We start from the raw sequence: 19,662 nt of genomic DNA, 5'->3' as shown, positions 1-19,662 counted from the left end.
CGGCAAATTTGAGATTTGCTCTGCAAGTCAGTCTGGCGAAGAGCCTATTCAAACCATGGATGTATTAAGAGAACGATTCAAACCCATTTCCAATGTCCCCAAAATCGAGGCACCAATCACAACCGTTGAGGCGGGCTTTACGCGCCGACGGTAGCGCAGCGACGGCGAGAAGCTTTTTGTTTACATTCAACATGACGGCTACCGAAGCGCAGCGTCACCCGAATCATTGGTCTGATTGGTTTAAGGACTATCCAATGCGCCCTCGAGGCTTTTGAGCGGCGTCCGTTGGTGACGCCCCTTTGGAAATGAACTGTCAATGAACCTTTCCCAGACCCTGGTGTCAACCAGGCTAGCTTTTCTCCATTTCAAGTAATAATAATTAAAAGCTTTGTTGTTGTTGTTGTTGTTGTTGTTGTTTTTTGCTGTCATCTGAGATGCGTGCCTGCAGAGGGTAGGCAGGTTTAATATCACGTATAGTCACCTGTCTAGTTTCTCTCTCTCTCTCTCACACACACACACACACACACACACACACACACACACACACACACACACACACACACACACACACCTTTCATCGGTAATGCCTCACAGCTTCTTTCCCTCCCGTACGAAACGGTCAGGGAATTAGCTGCCCTGTGTGCGCGCGCGTGTTAAGCCAGGGGTTCCGGGAACGCGCGCGGATTGTCCACCATCTCAGTCCATCGTCAGGCTGTGCACCTCGCGCGTCTTATCATCCACCTCTATAGCGAAGCATTGATCCTCCACGAGCACTGGTGAGTCCACTTTTTCGCTTTTCTTTTGTGAAGTGTGATAAATAGTGCGCACTTGACCTTCATCATTTTTACTGTCATTTATATCCCTTGTTGTCGGCTTTGACAGGGTCTGTTTAGAAAAGAAAAAAAAAAACTTGTTCACTCATTTGTTTGAACTCTAGCTAGCTGCTTGTGTGTAAAGTACCTACTCCATAAGCAAAGCTTGACCTGAACTACTGCGTTTAGTATTTCAATCCCCCTGTGGCTTTAGGGGCGCGTGCTGAGGCTGTTTTTCTCTCTCCATCTGACCATCTGGGTGCCAACTGTTGCGTCCATGAGCGTTTAATTAAATACATTTGTCGAGCAGGCAACTCCTGACAAACTGCTCGTGGATTAATTAGTCAAAATGGAAATGAATTAGTTTGGTGTATAGGCTACTCTGCATCACAGCTTCTTCAGGTGTACTGGTTAAAGTGAAAGTTTGATGCAAGAACATTTGATTTGCACTTCGATTCATCTCATCATTTCAAACTAAAGTATTTGTTTGAGTTGTACGTTTCCTGCTGTTGCATTAGAAAGGAAGCAAGCAGCTGTTACATTTAGCAAATTGTAAACTGCTGTATTACAGGAGAGACAGTATTACACCGCTCCCCTGTTGCTCTTTGCCACATTAGTATGAGGGTGCAGCTGACTCTCTTGCCTCTGCTGTTGAGCTGTAGGAGAGCTTACAGGCCTTTAAGCCCCGCGCAGAGACGCACACTTGGATGCATTTGTGCATTCCTTTTGTAGGCTACTTTCTTCAGAGTGAACAGGCAGGAAGGATATACAAAATACCATGATTTAGGCCTTAAAATAAAGGTAGGACATCTAAGTAAAAATTATAACAAGAAAATATAATAAAACAATATGGTCTATTTATTACCACAGACTAATATTGGACCTCTAGTAAACTTCTATTTACAAGGGAGCCAGTTTGGTAGCATTGAATGGAAAAACTATCATATCTGAGTCTTGCCATGCAAAGTCCCGTCCTTATATATTACAGTAAATGTTGTCTTTCCCTTCACATAATGACTACATTGCAGAATTTGTTTTGGGCAGAGGTTATGTGCACTTTAACTATCATTTTCTCCTTTCTTATGAAATATGTCAAAGTAACAGAAAATAGAAACATTATTGTAAGCTGCAAGATTGGGGGAAAAGGTATCATGACTAATACCTCAGTGACTAATGACCACACATGTAGCATGTGGCTAACTGCATATGAGATAAACAAACTCGGACCAATCGATGTTTCTCCAAAAAACAACCACAGTTGCACTTATGCACTTAATTGTAGAGCTGTAAAAACCACATCTATAACGCTGTCATCTTGGGATGAAAGATAAATCTGAGCAATCATATGAGGGATAAGAAACAAAAATACATAATTTTGTGCGCACAGAATAATTTTTTTTTTAATTTTGTTGTGTAAAATAATTGATACTTTTACCTCCTCGGGTCTTTAAGAATATTCAAATCAAACAATCGGTTAATCACTAATACTTTAGTTGAATTGTTTAAAAATGATGTCCATATTAAGTCCAGATGGATTGCAAGTAGACCTCACTTTGTTTTACAAGGGATATAAGCCAAAAAGTTTGGAACCACCGATCTAAGTGTCCTGATGGATTTATTACCAGACATCTTTTTGACCTGCTGAACTCTGAGAGACATATTCTCCATTTACGTCTTAGCTCTGTGTTTGCTAACACACAGTAACACTGGGATTATCCTGATGTGCCTGTGCATATGTAAGGGGGATTGACGATTGAAGCCTGCTGTATGTGTACCCTGTGCATTTTCATGTCTCATGGCTTTCCCCGCTGGTGTCTCGAGCAGCTAGAATATGTAGTTTAAACTGTCCTGAAACCACTGCTAAATGCATTCCACTTTCTCTTTCACCTGGAATAACACGGAATGTTGGAATCTGTTATTAAGATAACCGGTAGGCTATATGCGCTAAATAAGGTTAAAGATGTCAAATACTAAGTGTAGCTTTCACTTCTTACCACCTGATCCCAAGTGACTCAGACCTCAAACTGTAACACTGCATACATTAATACTGTAATTCAAACATAGCAGCATACATTTCCACTACTTGTTTCAAGTCAAAGAAATTAACAACATTAAAGCTATAGTGCGTAGTTTCTGTCTCCCCCATGAGGAATTCTAAGTAATGACAACAACACTGTCGGCGCGTCCACATAATACAAGCCTTCTGTGATCGCGCACGAGCCCCCACCCCTCCTCCACGCAGTTTCTAGTAGCCAAGGAAGACACATGATGGACTCTTCAGAAGAGGTAATTATCTTCACTCGAGCTTCTGCGTTGGAAAGTCACCGGATGACACAATCTTCTGAACATAGCTGAGAAATACAGAGAGAGTTGTGTGGAGCTGATAGTCTTAATTAGCTTTGTAGCAATTCATTTGGCAATGGCTTGAATGTAATGGACGTTCATTAATATCAAAAAGTGACACACTAAAGCTGTAACAGTCAAAGGTGAGAGGTGTGAAATCTGAAGTAGTAGTAGTAAAAAGTAGAAATAGTAACAATGTCACTGTCACTGATGACAACCTGTGACAACCATTATATGATCTCACAATACATGAATGTGTGTGTTATTAGAGGAAATATGCAGCCTTAGAATGACTGAGGCTCAATCAAAACATGTCACAAAGCTCTCCCACATCAAATGGGACTGACACACATGTCCAATTAATGGTAGGGACAGAAAACACACAGGCAGTGCACCAACCTATCAGGGCTCTGTGTAACTTACAATCATCACTATGCTTATGGGTAACAGTATTCTTATCTATTTTGTTGTTTCTGAGTTCGAGGAACAGTTGAGAAACTGAAATGCACATTTTAGGAAGATTATCTGTGTTATTTTGTGCACTTCAAATACGTCTTCCATATTTTATGTCTGTGGATTCAAGCCTGCAGATGTGCTTCTATTCGTGTGAGACTTAACTACTCGGTTTCCTCTTAACACTTCCTTCTTTATCTCCAAAGAATGAGCCCTGTGACAAAATTACCCCAACAGATTGTAAACTGTGCCGCTTGGATTGCAGTGTGAGCTTAATCTGAGCCTACAGCTTCAATTGGGTAAAAAAGAGATGAGACAGCTTAACTTTGGCTCTCAGTCAGTCAGTCTTAAACAGCTACTACTGTGTGTGTTTTCAATACACGATATTTGAAAGTAAAATCAAACTAAAATTGTATACCCCTAAAATGTATATTGCTGGCTTGAAATATCTAAAAAAAAAAAAAATATATATATATATATATATCTTATCAACTCTTCAAAATGAAAGAAAACCTGTTAATTCAAAGAAAAGTGCATCTTATAGGCTATATTAGTGGTTCAAACAAATGGAAGCACATGTATCCTACTGGAAAACATACTTATGAGTTAGTAAGTTATAGTTATCTTGATGATAAAAAAAGTTTGTCCGTTTTTTTCCCAAGTGGAATAAATGGGCTTCTACTAACAGGAAATTCTGTTACACAAAATTCTGTTCATTTTTTTCAGACTTTGTTTGTTTCTTGAGAATAATTGGGTAGTTTTAGATTTAATTCACTCTTCGATGGTCGCAATAAGACATCGCTTAGCTTTAAAGGGTCACGAAAAGATTGGGGACCAATGTTATGATCCTTCTTGGATCCTTCTTGGAGGAATGGAAAGTAGCATCTTCTTGAAACTGTCTGACCCCTCCCGCTGCCCACGGGGCTCCATCCAACCCCTCCTCCTGCCCTCTGGGCTCCATCCAACCCCTCCTCCTGCCCTCGGGCCTCCAATACACACAGAGACGTGCATGAGCACGAGCATGGCTGCACCGCAATTTTACTTCATGTCTCATTCACCGGTAAGCAAACACCTAATATTATCATACCAAAAGTTGAAAAACAAACATGACTACTTTTAGCAATGCGGCAACAACGCGCATTAGGCTCAGGCTGGAACACAGGAGGGGTAGATTATGCGCACCAGAGCAAGAAGGCATTTCATTGGTTCTTTCCAAGCTGGCCGCAAGGTAGTGATTGGTGGGCGTTTTTACAGGATTAGAGCAGCAACAGATGAAATAACTTTTTCGCTCTTTCTTCAGAGCCAATAACTTATTTATTGCTGGGGGGGTGTAAAGGGCATTTCAAACAATATATAAGAAAGTATATATTGGAAATAGTACCAACCCTTCCTCTAATGGAACATTTCATTTTTATTTTTTTTTTCAATTACAGCCAGAGCTGCCAGGTCATTCCAACTTCTAAATACTGAACTCTTGTTTTTCTTTTCATGTACCAACAGTGATGAAACGGAAAAGAACATATGCCTGTCACCAAAGAAATGAGTGAGTCGTCATCCTTTCACTCAGCGACGCTTGTGTCATTGGCCCGATCGCTGTCCGGGCTTGGGCTTGATGCCGCCAATGGAGGCCCTATCACCCCTCTTGACAATGATGAGCCCCCTCCTCCGGTAATGGTCTCCTCACAATGCTAACACTCACATCCTGAAGCCCTAACAACCTGCAGCAATATGTCAGCTCACGTTTCCACTCCCTGAGCTGACACACACAGAGCATTACCTACTTGTTATGCTCTTACATTATAGTACTCCTGAAATTCCCTACTTGTAACCCTCATCACTCACCTCATTAATTACCTGTATGTGCTTTTGTGTTTGTGTAGGAGTCTGGCATCGATCTAGGCCCTGGGCTTTTTTTTGCCGATGGCAAGAGAAAAGTGGACTATGTCCTCTGCTACAAATACAAAAAAAGGCGGGCATCCAAGGCACGCCTTTCCATTGCATCCAATGGAAGTATACCCTTTTCGATGCCAGGCCGTTGTGAAACGGAAGTAGAGTCTGGGGAGGCAGGTGCACCTGCAGGAGATGAGGAGTCAAAGCTGTCTGAGGAGGAAAAGGCTATGATGAGGGAGGAGTTTGAAGCGGGTCTACTGGAAGCTGGACTACAGCTAGAGCGTGATAAAATGGTGTGTATCTGCTTTTACACTGCTTTCACAATGATTATTTTTTCTGCTGTACAGTCCTATAGACATTTATGAGTCAGAGCCCTCCTTAAGTGATTTTGCTGACCACAAATCCTGTGATTGGACGGCTGCCAAACAGGTTAAGGATAAGACTCAGCCTTTCCCTGGAGGCTATGCCTGCACTCTAATAAAAAGAGAAAACTTATTGATATCAGTGCTATAATATAGGATGATATAGTAATAACAAACACAATTATAACAATGAGAGGTATGTTGCATGTCTTTTGTCATGTACAGCAGGGGTATTCAACCTTTTTTAAGCCAAAGACCCCTTAACTGAAAGAGAGATTTTTTGAGAGATGTTTTAATGTTAAACATTGAATTGAAAGCACAGTGAATCCTTAGGATGAACTGTATCTGTGGGTGGCTACCTTAGTGACTACCTTATCTATAGGCCAGTAAGCCTATCATCAATGTGTTTTTTTTCACAGATAGGCTGATATATATTTGCTAATAATATATTGGATTCATGTTAAGTTGAAAGAAAGTTTATAATATGGAGGGCCCCCTGCAGTAACTCTGAGGACCCCCTAAGGGTCCCGAACCCCCTGTTGAAGATCTCTGATGTACAGTATAGTATCCAAGTGTGTTTCTTTTGTTTGTATTCTATGTGAGTGTGCACATGCATGTTTGTGTGTGTATGTCTGTGTGTATTTGCGTCTGTCTATATGTAGATGTGAGATGTTTGTTTTGTTAAATCAGCTGCTGTTTTGGTTGAGGATTAAGAACGCTGACAGTAAGTGTGAAGCCAAAGGCCAGATTATAGGGCCTTATTAGAGAGTGATCCATTACTCGGAGGTGTGTGTGCCGCTGGCACATGGAAGTGAATTGGTGGGTTTTATTTTGATTGTGCTGTACTCTAGTATGTCAAACAATCAAATACGATTCAGAAACTGAACACTGAAGGATTCATTTGAATACAGTATTTAGCGTTGTGGATCAAGGTATGAATAGGCCTTGTTGTGGATTACAACTTGAGTAAGTTGAGTGAGTACAGTTACTTTAAAACATATATGTTTATTTTGTATAATCTCACGTTGAAGCCAAACTTTGGAAATCATCTTCTATATAGTGGTAAAACTATGCATCTTTTAATCAAAATTCATCTCCTCAAGGATCTTGATCTGATTTTGTTTTTATTTATATTTTCCTTACCTTTAACATTTTAATAACTTCTGATCAGAATAAGAGTAGCTTGACAGTGTACAAAGTCTGGTGATAGATTTGAATGCTACCACCAGAAAATTGCTGGTAAACACACAACATTAGAGGTGTAGCAGTTATTGTTTTAGCCCGTGCAGTTGTATCTGCCCTCCACAAAAGTCATTACACTAATTGTAATGGGCAGGTTGTAATTCAGTGGTTCAGAAGCTCGGTGATAGCTTGTCACTTTTCACATGATCAAAATTTATGACATCATGTACCATTTCCAACATAATCTGTACTACGTTTCAATACTTTGGAGGATTGGGAGGTTCTGGGCTTGAAATAATGGGATTCCCTACAAAACAGCCTCATTATAACACAAAGTAGCATACTTACAGGTTTAGGAAAGGCTCATCTGGCTGCCTCAGGAAAAGTAGCAGGAGCACTTGCATGCAAAGACAAATGGAAATGAAGAAGACAGATACACAGTTTATCTATCCATAGAGGCCTGTAATCCAAATCTAATTTGACAGGTTATGTTATGACGTTATGGTTATAGTGTTTTTTCTGTTCAAATTTCACATTAATCTGTATGTTAATGTGTGTGTTTATGTGCAGAGGGCAAATTGCATATGGGTTATTCGGCTGCACATCCCATGGCCAACACTCAGTCGAGAAGCAGAGCTTCAGAAGATCAAAGTTGCTGTGAAAAAGGTCAGCAGCAATATACACACCCTGGTCCTTAATATTCTAGTTTTATGTCACATGTTTGCAGAAGATTAATTTGGGTGCACAATCCCATTTTAAGTCTAAGGAGTTCTACAGAAAGCTGTATAACGTGACAGGATAGGTGGGTAGATATCTATAGTGATATGACAGATATGTGTAAGGTGTTGGATACAACATAGTGTTATTGCATTTCATCCGACTGTTTCCATGTATGTTTTCATCAAACAGAAGTGTGAATTGCGGAAACGGATGGGCATTGCTGGGATGTGGGATTCCATTATTGGCAAAGTCAACATACCGTTTCAACCAGATGTCCCTGACTTTGACATCCACAGAGACTCACAGACACGCATCCACTTCAAAACCCTCAAACACCATTTTATCAGAGACAAGCTCCACCTGTGAGTACCCGGACTGTCACGCTCACATGCACACATGTACTGTAGTGGAATGGTATCAAAAAACTAACCCACTTTAGAAGTTGCCCTTGGCTGGGGACACACATGCCTTTCAGTTCAGACATGGTCAGTGATTTAGATAACACCCTACTATCTAAATCACCTGCAGGCTGTGTGCTTTCATCGTCCTTATCATAACATGGTGGAGCTTTCACATAAATTAGATTTTTACTGTTTACACTACTGAAATGCTACTGGGACACAACAAGTGACAAGATAAGCTTAACAGTAACAGTAACTTCTTTAGCTTGACCGAATTATTTGATTCAACAAACAAAAAAAACACTTTAATTTGGGAAATGTGAAAGTGTGAACAGTGATCCCACTACTCATTCATCCATAACTTTGGTGAACAAGTCTATTGTTATTATTAAACGCTCACATTAGGTCTGTGACTGCTTCTTGTCATTTACTGCAGGTACGACATCAAGTCAACAGACACCGTATTCGACAACGCAACACGCAGCAGAATAGTAAGTCCAGAATAAAAATATTATATAATATAATATCATTTTATATTATGAGGAATATTTTGGATATGTATCTGAGCTCGCACACAATTTGGACTATGCTTTGTTTGTGTCTAGGTGGCTGAGATTATTTCACGCACTACCTGCAGACAAACTTGCCAAACCACTGGTGAGGTCTAACTTTTGCATTGGTTTTATTCTCCTTTCTCATACCGTTCATATGCATGCTGTTAGTCAAATTTCATGCTGCCGGTTTCCGTATGCTATCAGTCACAAAACTATATGTGTCCATGACACTGTGTTGCACTTTGTGTCATAAGGCATCAGCTCATTATTGGCTCGGGGTGTCTACGACTCTGCCTTCCCTCTGCATGATGTGAGTATTACAGAAATAACACTGGACAATGTGAAAATATATATGTGTGTGCTACATCTTGCTTACATCTACTGTAAGCAAAGGACTTTATTGTGTCGTACAGGACAGGTAAGTCAATATATTTACAGTATGAACGTTTATGGAAATAGGGAAAAAGGGACAATCTGAACAATTTTATTGGAAAAATACTTTTAAAATACTTTTCCAAGCCCTAAACTGCCATTATGAGTATGCATAAAATGTGGCATACTGTTAGGCAGTGTATCTCTATAGAAATAGCTGGTAACTTGTTTTTCTTTAGGGGTCGTTCACAAGGAGAGGACGAAAGGATCAGCGAAATGACAGACAGGTAGGTTGAGTGGCCTCTAATGGGTCTTTGACAAAGTGTTTGCAAACTGCCTAGCAATCAGGTCACGACTGTTTCATGACCTTTAATTTGTCATCTACTAGCTTGACCTTTGTGAGTTGATTCTGAAAGCAGTGACGAGCGCAGCGAAGCAGGGTTCAGTTCAACAATGTTCTGAAGTTTAATGAAACACACAAGAGTATATATTGTCAGTCACATATTGCTCCAGTCATTTCGATGACGTGAGAGTAGATAGATAAGAAAGCATCACGGAGCAAAGGAGGATAGTTCAACGTTGGGTTCACACAGTTCAATTGTGCCAGGTAGTGAAGCAGATGCTACAAATTATAAGACAAGGTCAGATGAAAAAGGCTAGTTTCAGAGAGTACAACATCTTGTAGTATACGTATGTGATGGTTATGGATTGAAATCTCTGGCATGACAGTTGAGCCTTAGACCTGTCAGACCTCCCTCGGTCTTAATGCATTGTGCTTCATGGGAAGTGTAATCTGCAGACGTAAGGGAGTATTACTACATGTGTGAAAAAAGTTGTATAAAGCCTTTAGTGGCTCTTGAGGGAGCTGCTGAAAATCTGAAAAAATTGTCTCAAGTGATTCACTTGGGGAAAAACATCTGATTGTGCATTGTCAAATTAAATGTAATTGTAGAACTGGTGTACATTTATGTGAATAAATCAGCCTAGTTCCTACAGTATATTAATAATCTAAAGTACCTGTCTTTAACTTGTGTTACTCTTGTGGCGTGTGCTCGGATGTCTTTCAGCTCCTCCATGAAGAATGGGCTAACTATGGAGTCATGCATAAATACCAGCCTGTGGACCTGATCAGGTAGAGCAGTTAGTGCCAACACAAATAAAAGTCTAGTTATAGCTATAGTTTGAGACCTCAATGTTCATTACAGTCACTAACACCAAACTGACCAGACTGAAGAAATATACTGATGATTTTGCTTTTCGTACCAGTGTGGCTAAATACGTAAAAATTGTCCTGACGGTGATGCCAGAGAAAATGCTATGGTGTTATTAAAACACTTTGGCCTGAGAGTAGTTAAACATGAAAGCTTATAGAGGGTCTAAAATGGAAAGGATCTACAAGCCACTATAGCTGCTTTCTGACCAAGTAGTTACAGGAACATAGTTATAGGAACAGTCCACTTCTAAACAGTTCTACTAACTACTCTCCCCCAAAACCGGTTTTGCCATTTGCATTCGCACTGGCCAAGTGGCCATAGGAACTGGTAGGAGGGGTAAGGGAGTGACGCAAGCACAGCAACGGTCTTCATAGCGTCGTCACTTGACTTTAGCGCTACATTAAAGAATAAACGGAGTTTAACGGCGGCGTTTAAAGACTAGGTTGGAATACTTAACAGAGAAACACAGAAGACGAAGGCTCCAGTGTAATATGAGCCTAATTAATATGATGGAAGAAGATAGAAGAAAAGAGCGCAACAGGCAAACGAAACGACAGGAAAGTTTAACTAGCATTAACAATTATCTGGTTGAATGTGTGATGTTTGTCTTATGAGTGAGCAAACGTAGGCAAATTGCAACAGACAGTGAAGATTGTGTTTCAGACGTTGCTAGGTCACTAAGGATTCCTATGTGGAAAAGGGAAAAGGAAAAAGACCCTGCCCTGAAGTAGGAGCTGAAAGAGTTACAGGATTTGCGGTCAGAGGAACTTAATAATCCCCAAATTGGTCCAGTCGGAACACGAGAAAAAAAGGGTTATAGGAACGTTATGTTCTAGGAACTGCAAAAATCCCTCCGGTCGGAAAGCGGCTTATTTTGGCAAGGTCCTATAATGGACTAAAAAGTTGGTTAGGTGAAGGTTTTGACATGATGGTGACACTAGACTTTATTGGGATAATGTGGCCTGTAGCTGGGACCTGCAAACCCAGGCAGCTAGTTGATACATTGGCCTTTTCTTAACAGGAAGTACTTTGGAGAGCAGATTGGTTTGTATTTTGCCTGGCTGGGTGTTTATACTCAGCTCCTCATCCCTCCCTCTGTACTGGGCATCATTGTCTTCCTGTACGGCATATTCACTGTGGATGACAATGTGCCAAGGTAGGCAGATAAAAAAAAAAAACTCTTCAAACTTATGGATGCTCATTAAAAGCACATTATAGTATTACCATACATGTGCTTTTCTTTGTGTTGTTCAGCCAGGAGACATGTGATGACAACCTGAACATCACCATGTGTCCACTGTGTGATGTAGTGTGTGACTACTGGCGTCTGAGTACAGTGTGCTCACTGGCCCGAGCGTCATACCTGTTCGACAATGGAGCCACTGTCCTCTTTGCCATTTTCATGTCTCTGTGGGGTAGGTATACATTCTAATGCGCTTTTCTGATCACGTTACAGCAGGTTTATGTCAGTAGACCAGCTCCTAGACACTGACAGGAGGAGTGACAGGGAGAGTATGCATGAATGGAGTGAGTGAAACTGTATGTTCATAGATGTATGTACATAGATATCAACATCAAGCTGCTCTGCATGTAAATGTACTATATATGTACATGTATTCCTGCATTTTCCTGTGTGGTCAAACCAAAGGTCAGTGTTTATTTTTAATTTTTTTAAAGCCAATTATTTTAGGAATACAGTATTTGAATATTTCTTCTGTGTGTCTTCTTGTAGCTGCTTGTTTCCTTGAGCACTGGAAAAGGCGACAGATGTGTCTGAAACATATGTGGGACCTGACGAGCTTGGAGGATGAGGAGGTACAAAAATACATTCAAGAATTCTGTACTATGCAATAAACATACATTATTTTAGAATAGGCTCAGTCAGAGCCTTTTACTGCTTTGCCATTATGAGTATGAACCTTTGAGTCTATCTTTTTAGCTTTCTGTTTTCATAACTCCCGTGTGTTAAAGTGCCAAGTCAATAAGGATGAAGGTGTCAGCCTCGTGGCCCGGGTCAATCATGACGACAGTTGTGGTTTGCCTTGCAGATTATCATTTGTGTCAGAACAGTGTGCTCCCCCTAACACACACACATATGCACATACACATGGCCACCAATGCATCAACGCCACTCTTTACCCTGTAAATGGCTGTAATGGGATTGGTCTCTTCTTAAAACAGTGCACTTGCTGATGACACAGCAGGGAAACAACATAAACAATCACGTAACTCTCTCTCTCTCTCTCTCTCTCTCTCTCTCTCTCTCTCTCTCTCTCTTTCATGTATTTCTGTCTCTGCTGCCTGAAGGAGCGAGTCCAGGTGGGCAAGTTTCTATGCCTATTAAACGTACCCACAATCTGGTTTAAGAAGCTGTATTATTAATGTATTTCATTTCATTAATTCAAAAAAATGTCTTGGCTATTTATTGGAATATATATAAGCAGTTGAAAATCAGATCAATTCTGTAGCTGTAACTGCTGTCTGCAGATACCGTACTGTAAAGTTGTGATATAAGGATTTTTGTCTCGCCGGTTGTGATCCGTTACTTTTGGTGCTGTCCCATGTGTTTTAACGTGTGCATGTGTGTGCTGCAGGAGGAGCTGAGGCCTGAATATGAAGAAGCTGTACAGGAGAAAAAAGATAAGGTTAAAGCAACGTCTAAGAAGAAGGTATTGTACCTGAGTGTGTGTTTTTGTGTGTTTCAGATAGAATTTCTATGACTTGTGACACTAATTGTTTTAATGACAAATGTTTCTTATTTTGTTTTTTTTTTACTCTGTTGCAGTTAATTCATGCTGGGGAGGGTGTAGATGGAGAAAAAGACCAGATGCTGGCCTCGCAGGTAGGTTTCACTGCATGTCAACACATCCTCATACCTAATGAAAGAACATTATGTGGACAGAGTTGATTGGAGGAGAGGGCAGGGCTGTTACACTGAGGTGATTTACACTTGCTTCATCCTGAATGCTAACACAGATCTCACTTATTCGATTCCATTACACTCAGTGAAGGTAAACAATGTTATCAATACAAGCAAATATTACTTCCCGTCTAAGTTTTTCATCTTCAGTAATGTTATTACAAACTAACTCTGTCTGTATGAGTTTATGTCGGTGCACAAAAAGGAAACTCCTTTCACCTACAGTGGGTGGTTGAGTCCAAAGCAGCTTACCTGCCTGAGATTAGCCCAGATTACTGATGGAGAGAAAAAAGGGAGGAGGGAGAGGAAGAAGGGGAGGGGAGGGGATGTCACAGAAAACATAAAGTGTGTGTGCAGAACATGTATTACTGCATATCACATACTGTACATGCATTAAAGCATATACCAATGTGTGTGTGTGTGTGTGTGTGTGTGTGTGTGTGTGTGTGTGTGTGTGTGTGTGTGTGTGTTTACACATGTAATATGCATGTCTTTCTTGACAGCAGGAACCAGACTCCCTGGACATTGAGGATCACCTGTCAGGTTATCTCATCAATGTGTCTACCCTACTACTACTGGTACTGCTTTCACATCACACAATATTCTATGATCACTGTCCGTTTTTGTGAGGCATCAGGCATTTAACAGAAATCAGCAGTTTTATCCTTCCACCATAATGTTTGTGAATGTATCTACATAAATTCTTCCCTGTTTCCCATATTATATCCATTCATGTCTCATTAATTTAGTGTCAACAGTAGTGACCCTAAATCTGTGCTACCAACGTTTTTTATTGTGTGAAACAATTCACTTTACTCCAGACATTAAATATCAAAATAAAAAATATAAAATAATAACAGAAAGATAAAACAATGATAAGAGTCATCTAACTTTTTAATGTCGTGGGCGTGTGTGTTGTGTGTGTTCAGATCTTCGTAACCTTCTCAGCAGTGTTTGGGGTGGCAGTTTATCGCATCTGCATGTTAAGTGTGTGGTCCATGAACCCTGATCCTGAAGCCAAGGCCAGCGTGAGAATGACCGTCACCACCACAGGCATCATTCTAAATATGCTGGTCGTTCTGGTGTTGGAAGAAGTCTATGGAGCGATCGCTGTGTGGCTGACTGAACTGGGTATTGAATATAATGCTGTTACAGAGTAAATGGTTAAATAGGGAAGCCTTACAACTCACAGTCAGCTTAGCTCTGCTGTGTTATAGCTGAACAAACAAACATTTGTGGAGTAAAAAGATTTCAGCTTGAAAGGCCATGTTACTGATTTTAGGAAGCACACTTATTACGATTGAAACATAGCATTATGAGCAAGTGGGCCTAACATGATGTGTTTACATTGTGTCTCCTATCCAATAGAACTTCCTAAGACAAAGGAAGAGTTTGAAGAGAAGCTGATCTTTAAGTCTTTCTTCCTCAAGTCCATGAATGCCTTTGCACCTATTTTCTATGTGGCCTTCTTTAAGGGCAGGTGTGTGTATCATAAAATCTTACTTCTCTCACTTACCATTGTCCGTCTTTGCTCCTTATCATGTGACTTGGTCCTCTATTTATACAGGTTTGGTGGGCGGCCTGGCGATTATGTTTACGTCTTTGGAGACTATCGCATGGAGGAGGTATGTTCAGTTATACACATTAGTGGTTAGGGTTCATTTGTATGTATATGTACAGTAAATGTGTATCTGTGACTTGAGTAAATGTGTGTGTTTTTTTCCCACAGTGTGCTCCACCAGGCTGCCTCATCGAGTTGTGCATCCAGCTAAGCATGATCATGCTCGGAAAGCAGCTAATCCAAAACAATGTGTTTGAGGTTCTCATACCGTATGTATATACAGAGATTTTTTTACTTCTGCATACATACATTTCTTGCAAAACTGCTTCATTTACTGAATTTCTAATCTTTGCTATCTTTGCTCTGACTCTATCCTCTTTTGCAGTAAGCTAAAAAAGATGTACAGAACAATACAGGAAGAAAAAGTAAAAAAGAGAGCAGCAGAAAATGAAGAGAATGACACAGAAGAGAAGAGACCAAAGCAACAATATGACAAAGATTACGCCCTTGAACCCTTTGAAGGCGTGACCCCAGAGTACATGGAAATGAGTGAGTCTCTTGCTCACTCATTGAATCACTCACTACTGCAAACACACAATATAATGATTTAACTCTGTGTGTGTGTGTGTGTGTGTGTGTGTGTGTGTGTATGTGTGTATTAATATTTACAGTAATCCAGTATGGGTTTGTGTCTCTGTTCGTTGCCTCCTTCCCGCTGGCGCCAGCGTTCGCTCTGCTTAACAACGTCATTGAGATTCGCCTCGATGCTGCAAAATTTGTCACTGAGATCCGACGGCCTGATGCTGTGAGGTGTAAAGACATAGGTACAGATGATGCATGAGAGCATGTCCACTCTGTCAGGCTCTGTGTGAATGTGAAACAAGCTATCCCTGAACTTGTAATCACTTTCTTTTCCTTTACTCCATTCTCCCCCTCTGTCTGTCTGTCTGTCTGTCTGTCTGTCTGTCACTTTTACACAATAACACACACCATACACACATACACACACACACACACACACACACACTTACCTTTACCTCTTTGTCTCTTTTCATGCTATCTCCAGGGATTTGGTACAACATACTCTGTGGAATCAGCAAGTTCTCTGTCATTACCAATGTAAGTGTGTGTGTGTGTGTGTGTGTGTGTGTGTGTGTGTGTGTGTGTGTGTGTGTGTGTGTGTGTGTGTGTGTGTGTGTGTGTGTGTGTGTGTGTGTCTACTGTGCCCATAGCCTTTGACCTCTGTCAGAGAGTGTCTTACTAAAGTAAACTACTTACTAAAGTGATGTGCACAACTATTTACTTTAAGTTTTAAATACTGACATCTCTGTAAGTTTGAAGTTACAAGTTAAATGTTTTTCTGTAAAATGTACTTTCATTTCATGTGTTAATAGAGCCCTCTGGATTTTTTGTTCAAACAAACAAAATCTGTTTACATTCACAGTTTCTCACCAAAACGCATTGTGTGTATTGTTGACATTGAGGTTTAACAAATGTGGTAAATGCATTTACTTTATCATAAAACATTTGTAAACCAGCTTTTTGCATGAGTGAATTTATGGGGGTTTTCCACTGGCCCTTTTGGTTGAGCCAAACCATGCCGTAGTGATTTGTGTTTCCATTACATTACATTACATTACATTCATTAGTTTTAGCGTGTCAAGCCACATGGACCTTCTCGGAGTTCCAAAACTTGCCTGACTCAGAAAACACACCTGCGGGTGGCCCTGTTGTAATGGAAATGCAAATCCCAGCTGTGCTGTGCTGATGCACCGAGCCAAGTCAAGCAAAGCCAAGCTGAGCCAGCACATGTACAGAAAACCTATTTTTGCTAGCTGGCAGTCTTCTTCATCCCTTGCCTTTGTTGGTTCATTGCTACACTTCTTTACACATTACCACCGCCAACTGTCTATCAGTGGAGTAGCAGAAAACCAGTGGGAGGAATGTGTATTGCATCACAAAACTGGGACTACTCGTTAAAACATTTCTCTATAGCGCTACTAGTGGTCAGAAATCTCATAGTGTAGCTTTAAGTCTATGTCTGAGTCTGCCTCAATGATTCTGGGTACTGGGCTGAGGCAGTGAGCTGTTTCCTGTTGTACAAAACAGGTCTTTTGGTTTGATCTCTCAGTTGTACAGCTCTATGGAGAGAATTCACAAAAAAATATTAACATTAATGTAGGTGTTGTGGGTAGATAATATCATTGATGTAAAAATATTTATATGAATGAAGTTTTAATCTGTACAGTTGAACATAGCTGATAACCAGTCGATGTGCCAGCAGTAACTGGTACATGATGACATATCATAATACGGTATTGTCATTTCCACTCCTTTGTCTTCTCAGGCATTTGTCATCTCCTTCACGTCAGAGTTTGTTCCACGAATGGTTTACCAGTACATGTACAGTGTAAATGGCACCATGAATGGCTACACAGAGCACTCACTGTCCTACTTTAATGTCAGCAACTTCGCACCGGGCAGTGCACCCACCACCACCCTGATCACCGGAGTTTCTATGTGCAGGTTAGACTCTTTTAACCTTGACCTTTAAATCCTTGAGCCCAGCAGCTTAACTCTTACTTTACCTAAATCCCAAACTTGACTTGAGTTTTCAGAAACTGTAAACTGTGGGGTTTATAGCAGGGATTTTACTGAGGCAAATTTCTTTCAGAATTACCAGATATTTTTCTCTTATTGTTAACTACATTTACTCATGTTGCTCTAGGTTCCTCCTTGCAAACACACTGTCTGTGTTTTTCAGGTATAAGGACTACAGAGACCCACCGTGGGACCCAGATGCCTACACCTTCTCGAAACAGTATTGGTCTGTCCTGGCTGCAAAATTGGCCTTTGTAATATTCTTCCAGGTATGGAAAAAAATGTTTACAATTGTGCTTATGTTAATGTCAGCCTACAAAGTAGTGTCTGATCTTCAAGTCTTTCTTTCTCAAATCCATTAACACCATTGCACCTTATAGCAGAGGCCTTTTTTCTTGCTTCATTTTTCACCATTGTCTTGTGTTTATTGCTGGCACATACGTAATATAGATAATTAGTGATGTGCCAAACCAACTTTTCTCTCCTCATACTGATTCTGATACGTCAACTACTGTAAGAACTCATTGGGAACATTTTTATAAGGTAACACGAGGCCAGAGATAGCTATGGTGCTAGTCTGAAGCCCACTGGTACTGAATCTAATCAGCTTATTTTGGTCACTATCACCCGATACCAAGCCAGCGGAGCGGCCTATATCTGTAGATTGGCGGATTGTAAAGACCATGGACTTTCTTTATGCAGTCAATTAAACCTATAAAACCTAGAAATATTTTATAATAAAACAGATGGATGATCGTTTAACTATAGCAGCATTAACTCCAAGCATACTCTTTCGATGTAATTATACATTGCAAGAAAAATGTTTTCTTGTCTTTTCCCCAACAGAACTTCGCCATGTTCCTCAGCATGTTGGTGGCTTGGATGATCCCAGATGTACCACGATCTCTGCGGGAACAGCTGAAGAAAGAGAACATGATGCTGATGGAGTTTCTGCTAAATCAAGACCAAGAAGCACGTACCAAATCTCACCCCTCAAAACGCTCCAATTCCTGCTTCCCCGCCATCGTTGTGATAGAGGCACCACAGGAAGAACAAGAGGAGGAGCAAATAGAGGAGGAGGAAGAAAGAGTTGAGATCGAGCTGGATGAACCAAGACGGAGCAGTGACAGTGATCCAGAGCTTGGGAAGTCATTCGAAGAAGTTGAAGAAAATAGACAGTTAGAGCGAGGAGGTGAAGAAAAAGATGAGGGTGGAGAGGTAGAAGAGGGAGAAAAGGAAAAAGATGTAGAAGTGAATGAAGAGGTTGGAATGGGGGATAATGAGCAAGAGGTAGGAGAAGAAAAAGATGAAGCAGAACAAATAAAAGAAGAAGAAAAGAAAGTTGAAGAGAAGGCAGTTGAGAAGGAAAACTTTACTGTTGATCTGGATGCCTTCATGAGAGAGCTGGGCCTGTTAGGTGAGAGGAGAAAACGAAATGTATACGTCGTCTACTTTCTGTTTTTGGCTTTGAATCTACAATTTGCACCACATGCTTTATCATGTTTTATCTTTCCTCTAAGTAAAGTAATGTTATCTTGTTTGTGTTATGTGATACATTTTTCTGTTTCTTGTCACGTAGATGAGGAACCCTCATCGAGCACAGCTAGAGATACAGAGCTTCCCCGCTCGGAGTCCAAACAGGAGTACCAGAAAGACCAGGAGCCTCAGTCTCATCGATCATCTAAAGGAGGCTCATCCCAGAGTCTGAAGGGCTCCAGAGCAGAAATGACAACGTCAGATATTGACACTAGGCCCTTCTCACTAATTGCTCCTCCACCCAGAGAGCCAGCCTCAAGGGCGAAGGCCCGCTGCTCCACCCTGCCTTCTCGCCACAAAGGGTCTGAGGCTTGTTACAGTCTGCCACGGCCCAGCCACTCCACCAGCCTCACCAGGTTCCAGCAGGCAGCCACACTTATTCCCCTGCTTCCACTGGGCTCTTCTTTATCAGCCTCATCCAATCCACTCTCTGCCCCTCACACACCTGTGTCACCCACAGAGTCCCCATCAGCCCAAGAGGCCAAAGCCCCCAGTGAACTATTTGCGCTGAAAGGCCCTCCGGCTCAACAGCCCCGCTCCAGGGTCAAAGCCCGGAGCTCCACGCTGCCTCCGCGACAAAGAGCCCCTGGTCCTGAAGAGCACTCTACCAAGCCTAGCCATTCCACCAGCTTTACTAAACTGGAGGATGGCATCCCCCCTTCCTCCAGTGAACTGAAGCGCAACATGCCAATATGAAGGGAGCTGGGTGGCAAGGGAAAGGGACAGAGGTTGGCAGAGGGA

The 19,662-nt window shown here is 41.1% G+C and overlaps 1 protein-coding gene across 3 annotated transcripts in view; it reads left to right on the top strand.

Moving 5' to 3' along the window:
* Positions 1-591: 591 nt before the first annotated feature.
* The window catches only part of LOC116045690 (anoctamin-2), a 19,535-nt gene continuing 464 nt past the window's right edge, over positions 592-19,662 (top strand). The window contains exons 1-28 of one of the 3 annotated variants that reach the window (XM_031293500.2): positions 592-776; positions 5,109-5,276; positions 5,489-5,791; positions 7,613-7,708; positions 7,952-8,124; positions 8,600-8,654; positions 8,769-8,820; positions 8,972-9,027; positions 9,329-9,376; positions 10,157-10,221; positions 11,325-11,459; positions 11,558-11,718; positions 12,036-12,118; positions 12,611-12,622; positions 12,898-12,972; positions 13,089-13,145; positions 13,730-13,801; positions 14,153-14,354; positions 14,592-14,703; positions 14,791-14,848; positions 14,953-15,053; positions 15,170-15,333; positions 15,456-15,608; positions 15,851-15,903; positions 17,132-17,310; positions 17,549-17,654; positions 18,232-18,802; positions 18,965-19,662. The exon at positions 18,965-19,662 is cut by the window's right edge and continues 464 nt beyond it. In XM_031293500.2, the coding sequence (XP_031149360.1) occupies positions 5,130-5,276; positions 5,489-5,791; positions 7,613-7,708; positions 7,952-8,124; positions 8,600-8,654; positions 8,769-8,820; positions 8,972-9,027; positions 9,329-9,376; positions 10,157-10,221; positions 11,325-11,459; positions 11,558-11,718; positions 12,036-12,118; positions 12,611-12,622; positions 12,898-12,972; positions 13,089-13,145; positions 13,730-13,801; positions 14,153-14,354; positions 14,592-14,703; positions 14,791-14,848; positions 14,953-15,053; positions 15,170-15,333; positions 15,456-15,608; positions 15,851-15,903; positions 17,132-17,310; positions 17,549-17,654; positions 18,232-18,802; positions 18,965-19,617 (3,942 nt within the window). In that variant the 5' untranslated portion in view covers positions 592-776; positions 5,109-5,129 and the 3' untranslated portion in view covers positions 19,618-19,662. Of the gene's footprint in view, positions 777-5,108; positions 5,277-5,488; positions 5,792-7,612; positions 7,709-7,951; positions 8,125-8,599; positions 8,655-8,768; positions 8,821-8,971; positions 9,028-9,328; positions 9,377-10,156; positions 10,222-11,324; positions 11,460-11,557; positions 11,719-12,035; positions 12,119-12,610; positions 12,623-12,897; positions 12,973-13,088; positions 13,146-13,726; positions 13,802-14,152; positions 14,355-14,591; positions 14,704-14,790; positions 14,849-14,952; positions 15,054-15,169; positions 15,334-15,455; positions 15,609-15,850; positions 15,904-17,131; positions 17,311-17,548; positions 17,655-18,231; positions 18,803-18,964 lie in introns of those variants that run through there. The other 2 variants (XM_031293498.2, XM_031293499.2) reach the window with 2 other exon arrangements.

This window comes from Sander lucioperca, chromosome 7 (genome assembly GCF_008315115.2).
Source record: "Sander lucioperca isolate FBNREF2018 chromosome 7, SLUC_FBN_1.2, whole genome shotgun sequence".
In the NCBI taxonomy this organism is placed as follows: domain Eukaryota; kingdom Metazoa; phylum Chordata; class Actinopteri; order Perciformes; family Percidae; genus Sander; species Sander lucioperca.
The sequence above is the reverse complement of the archived record's forward strand: the minus strand, read 5'-3'. Positions and strand labels throughout refer to the sequence as shown.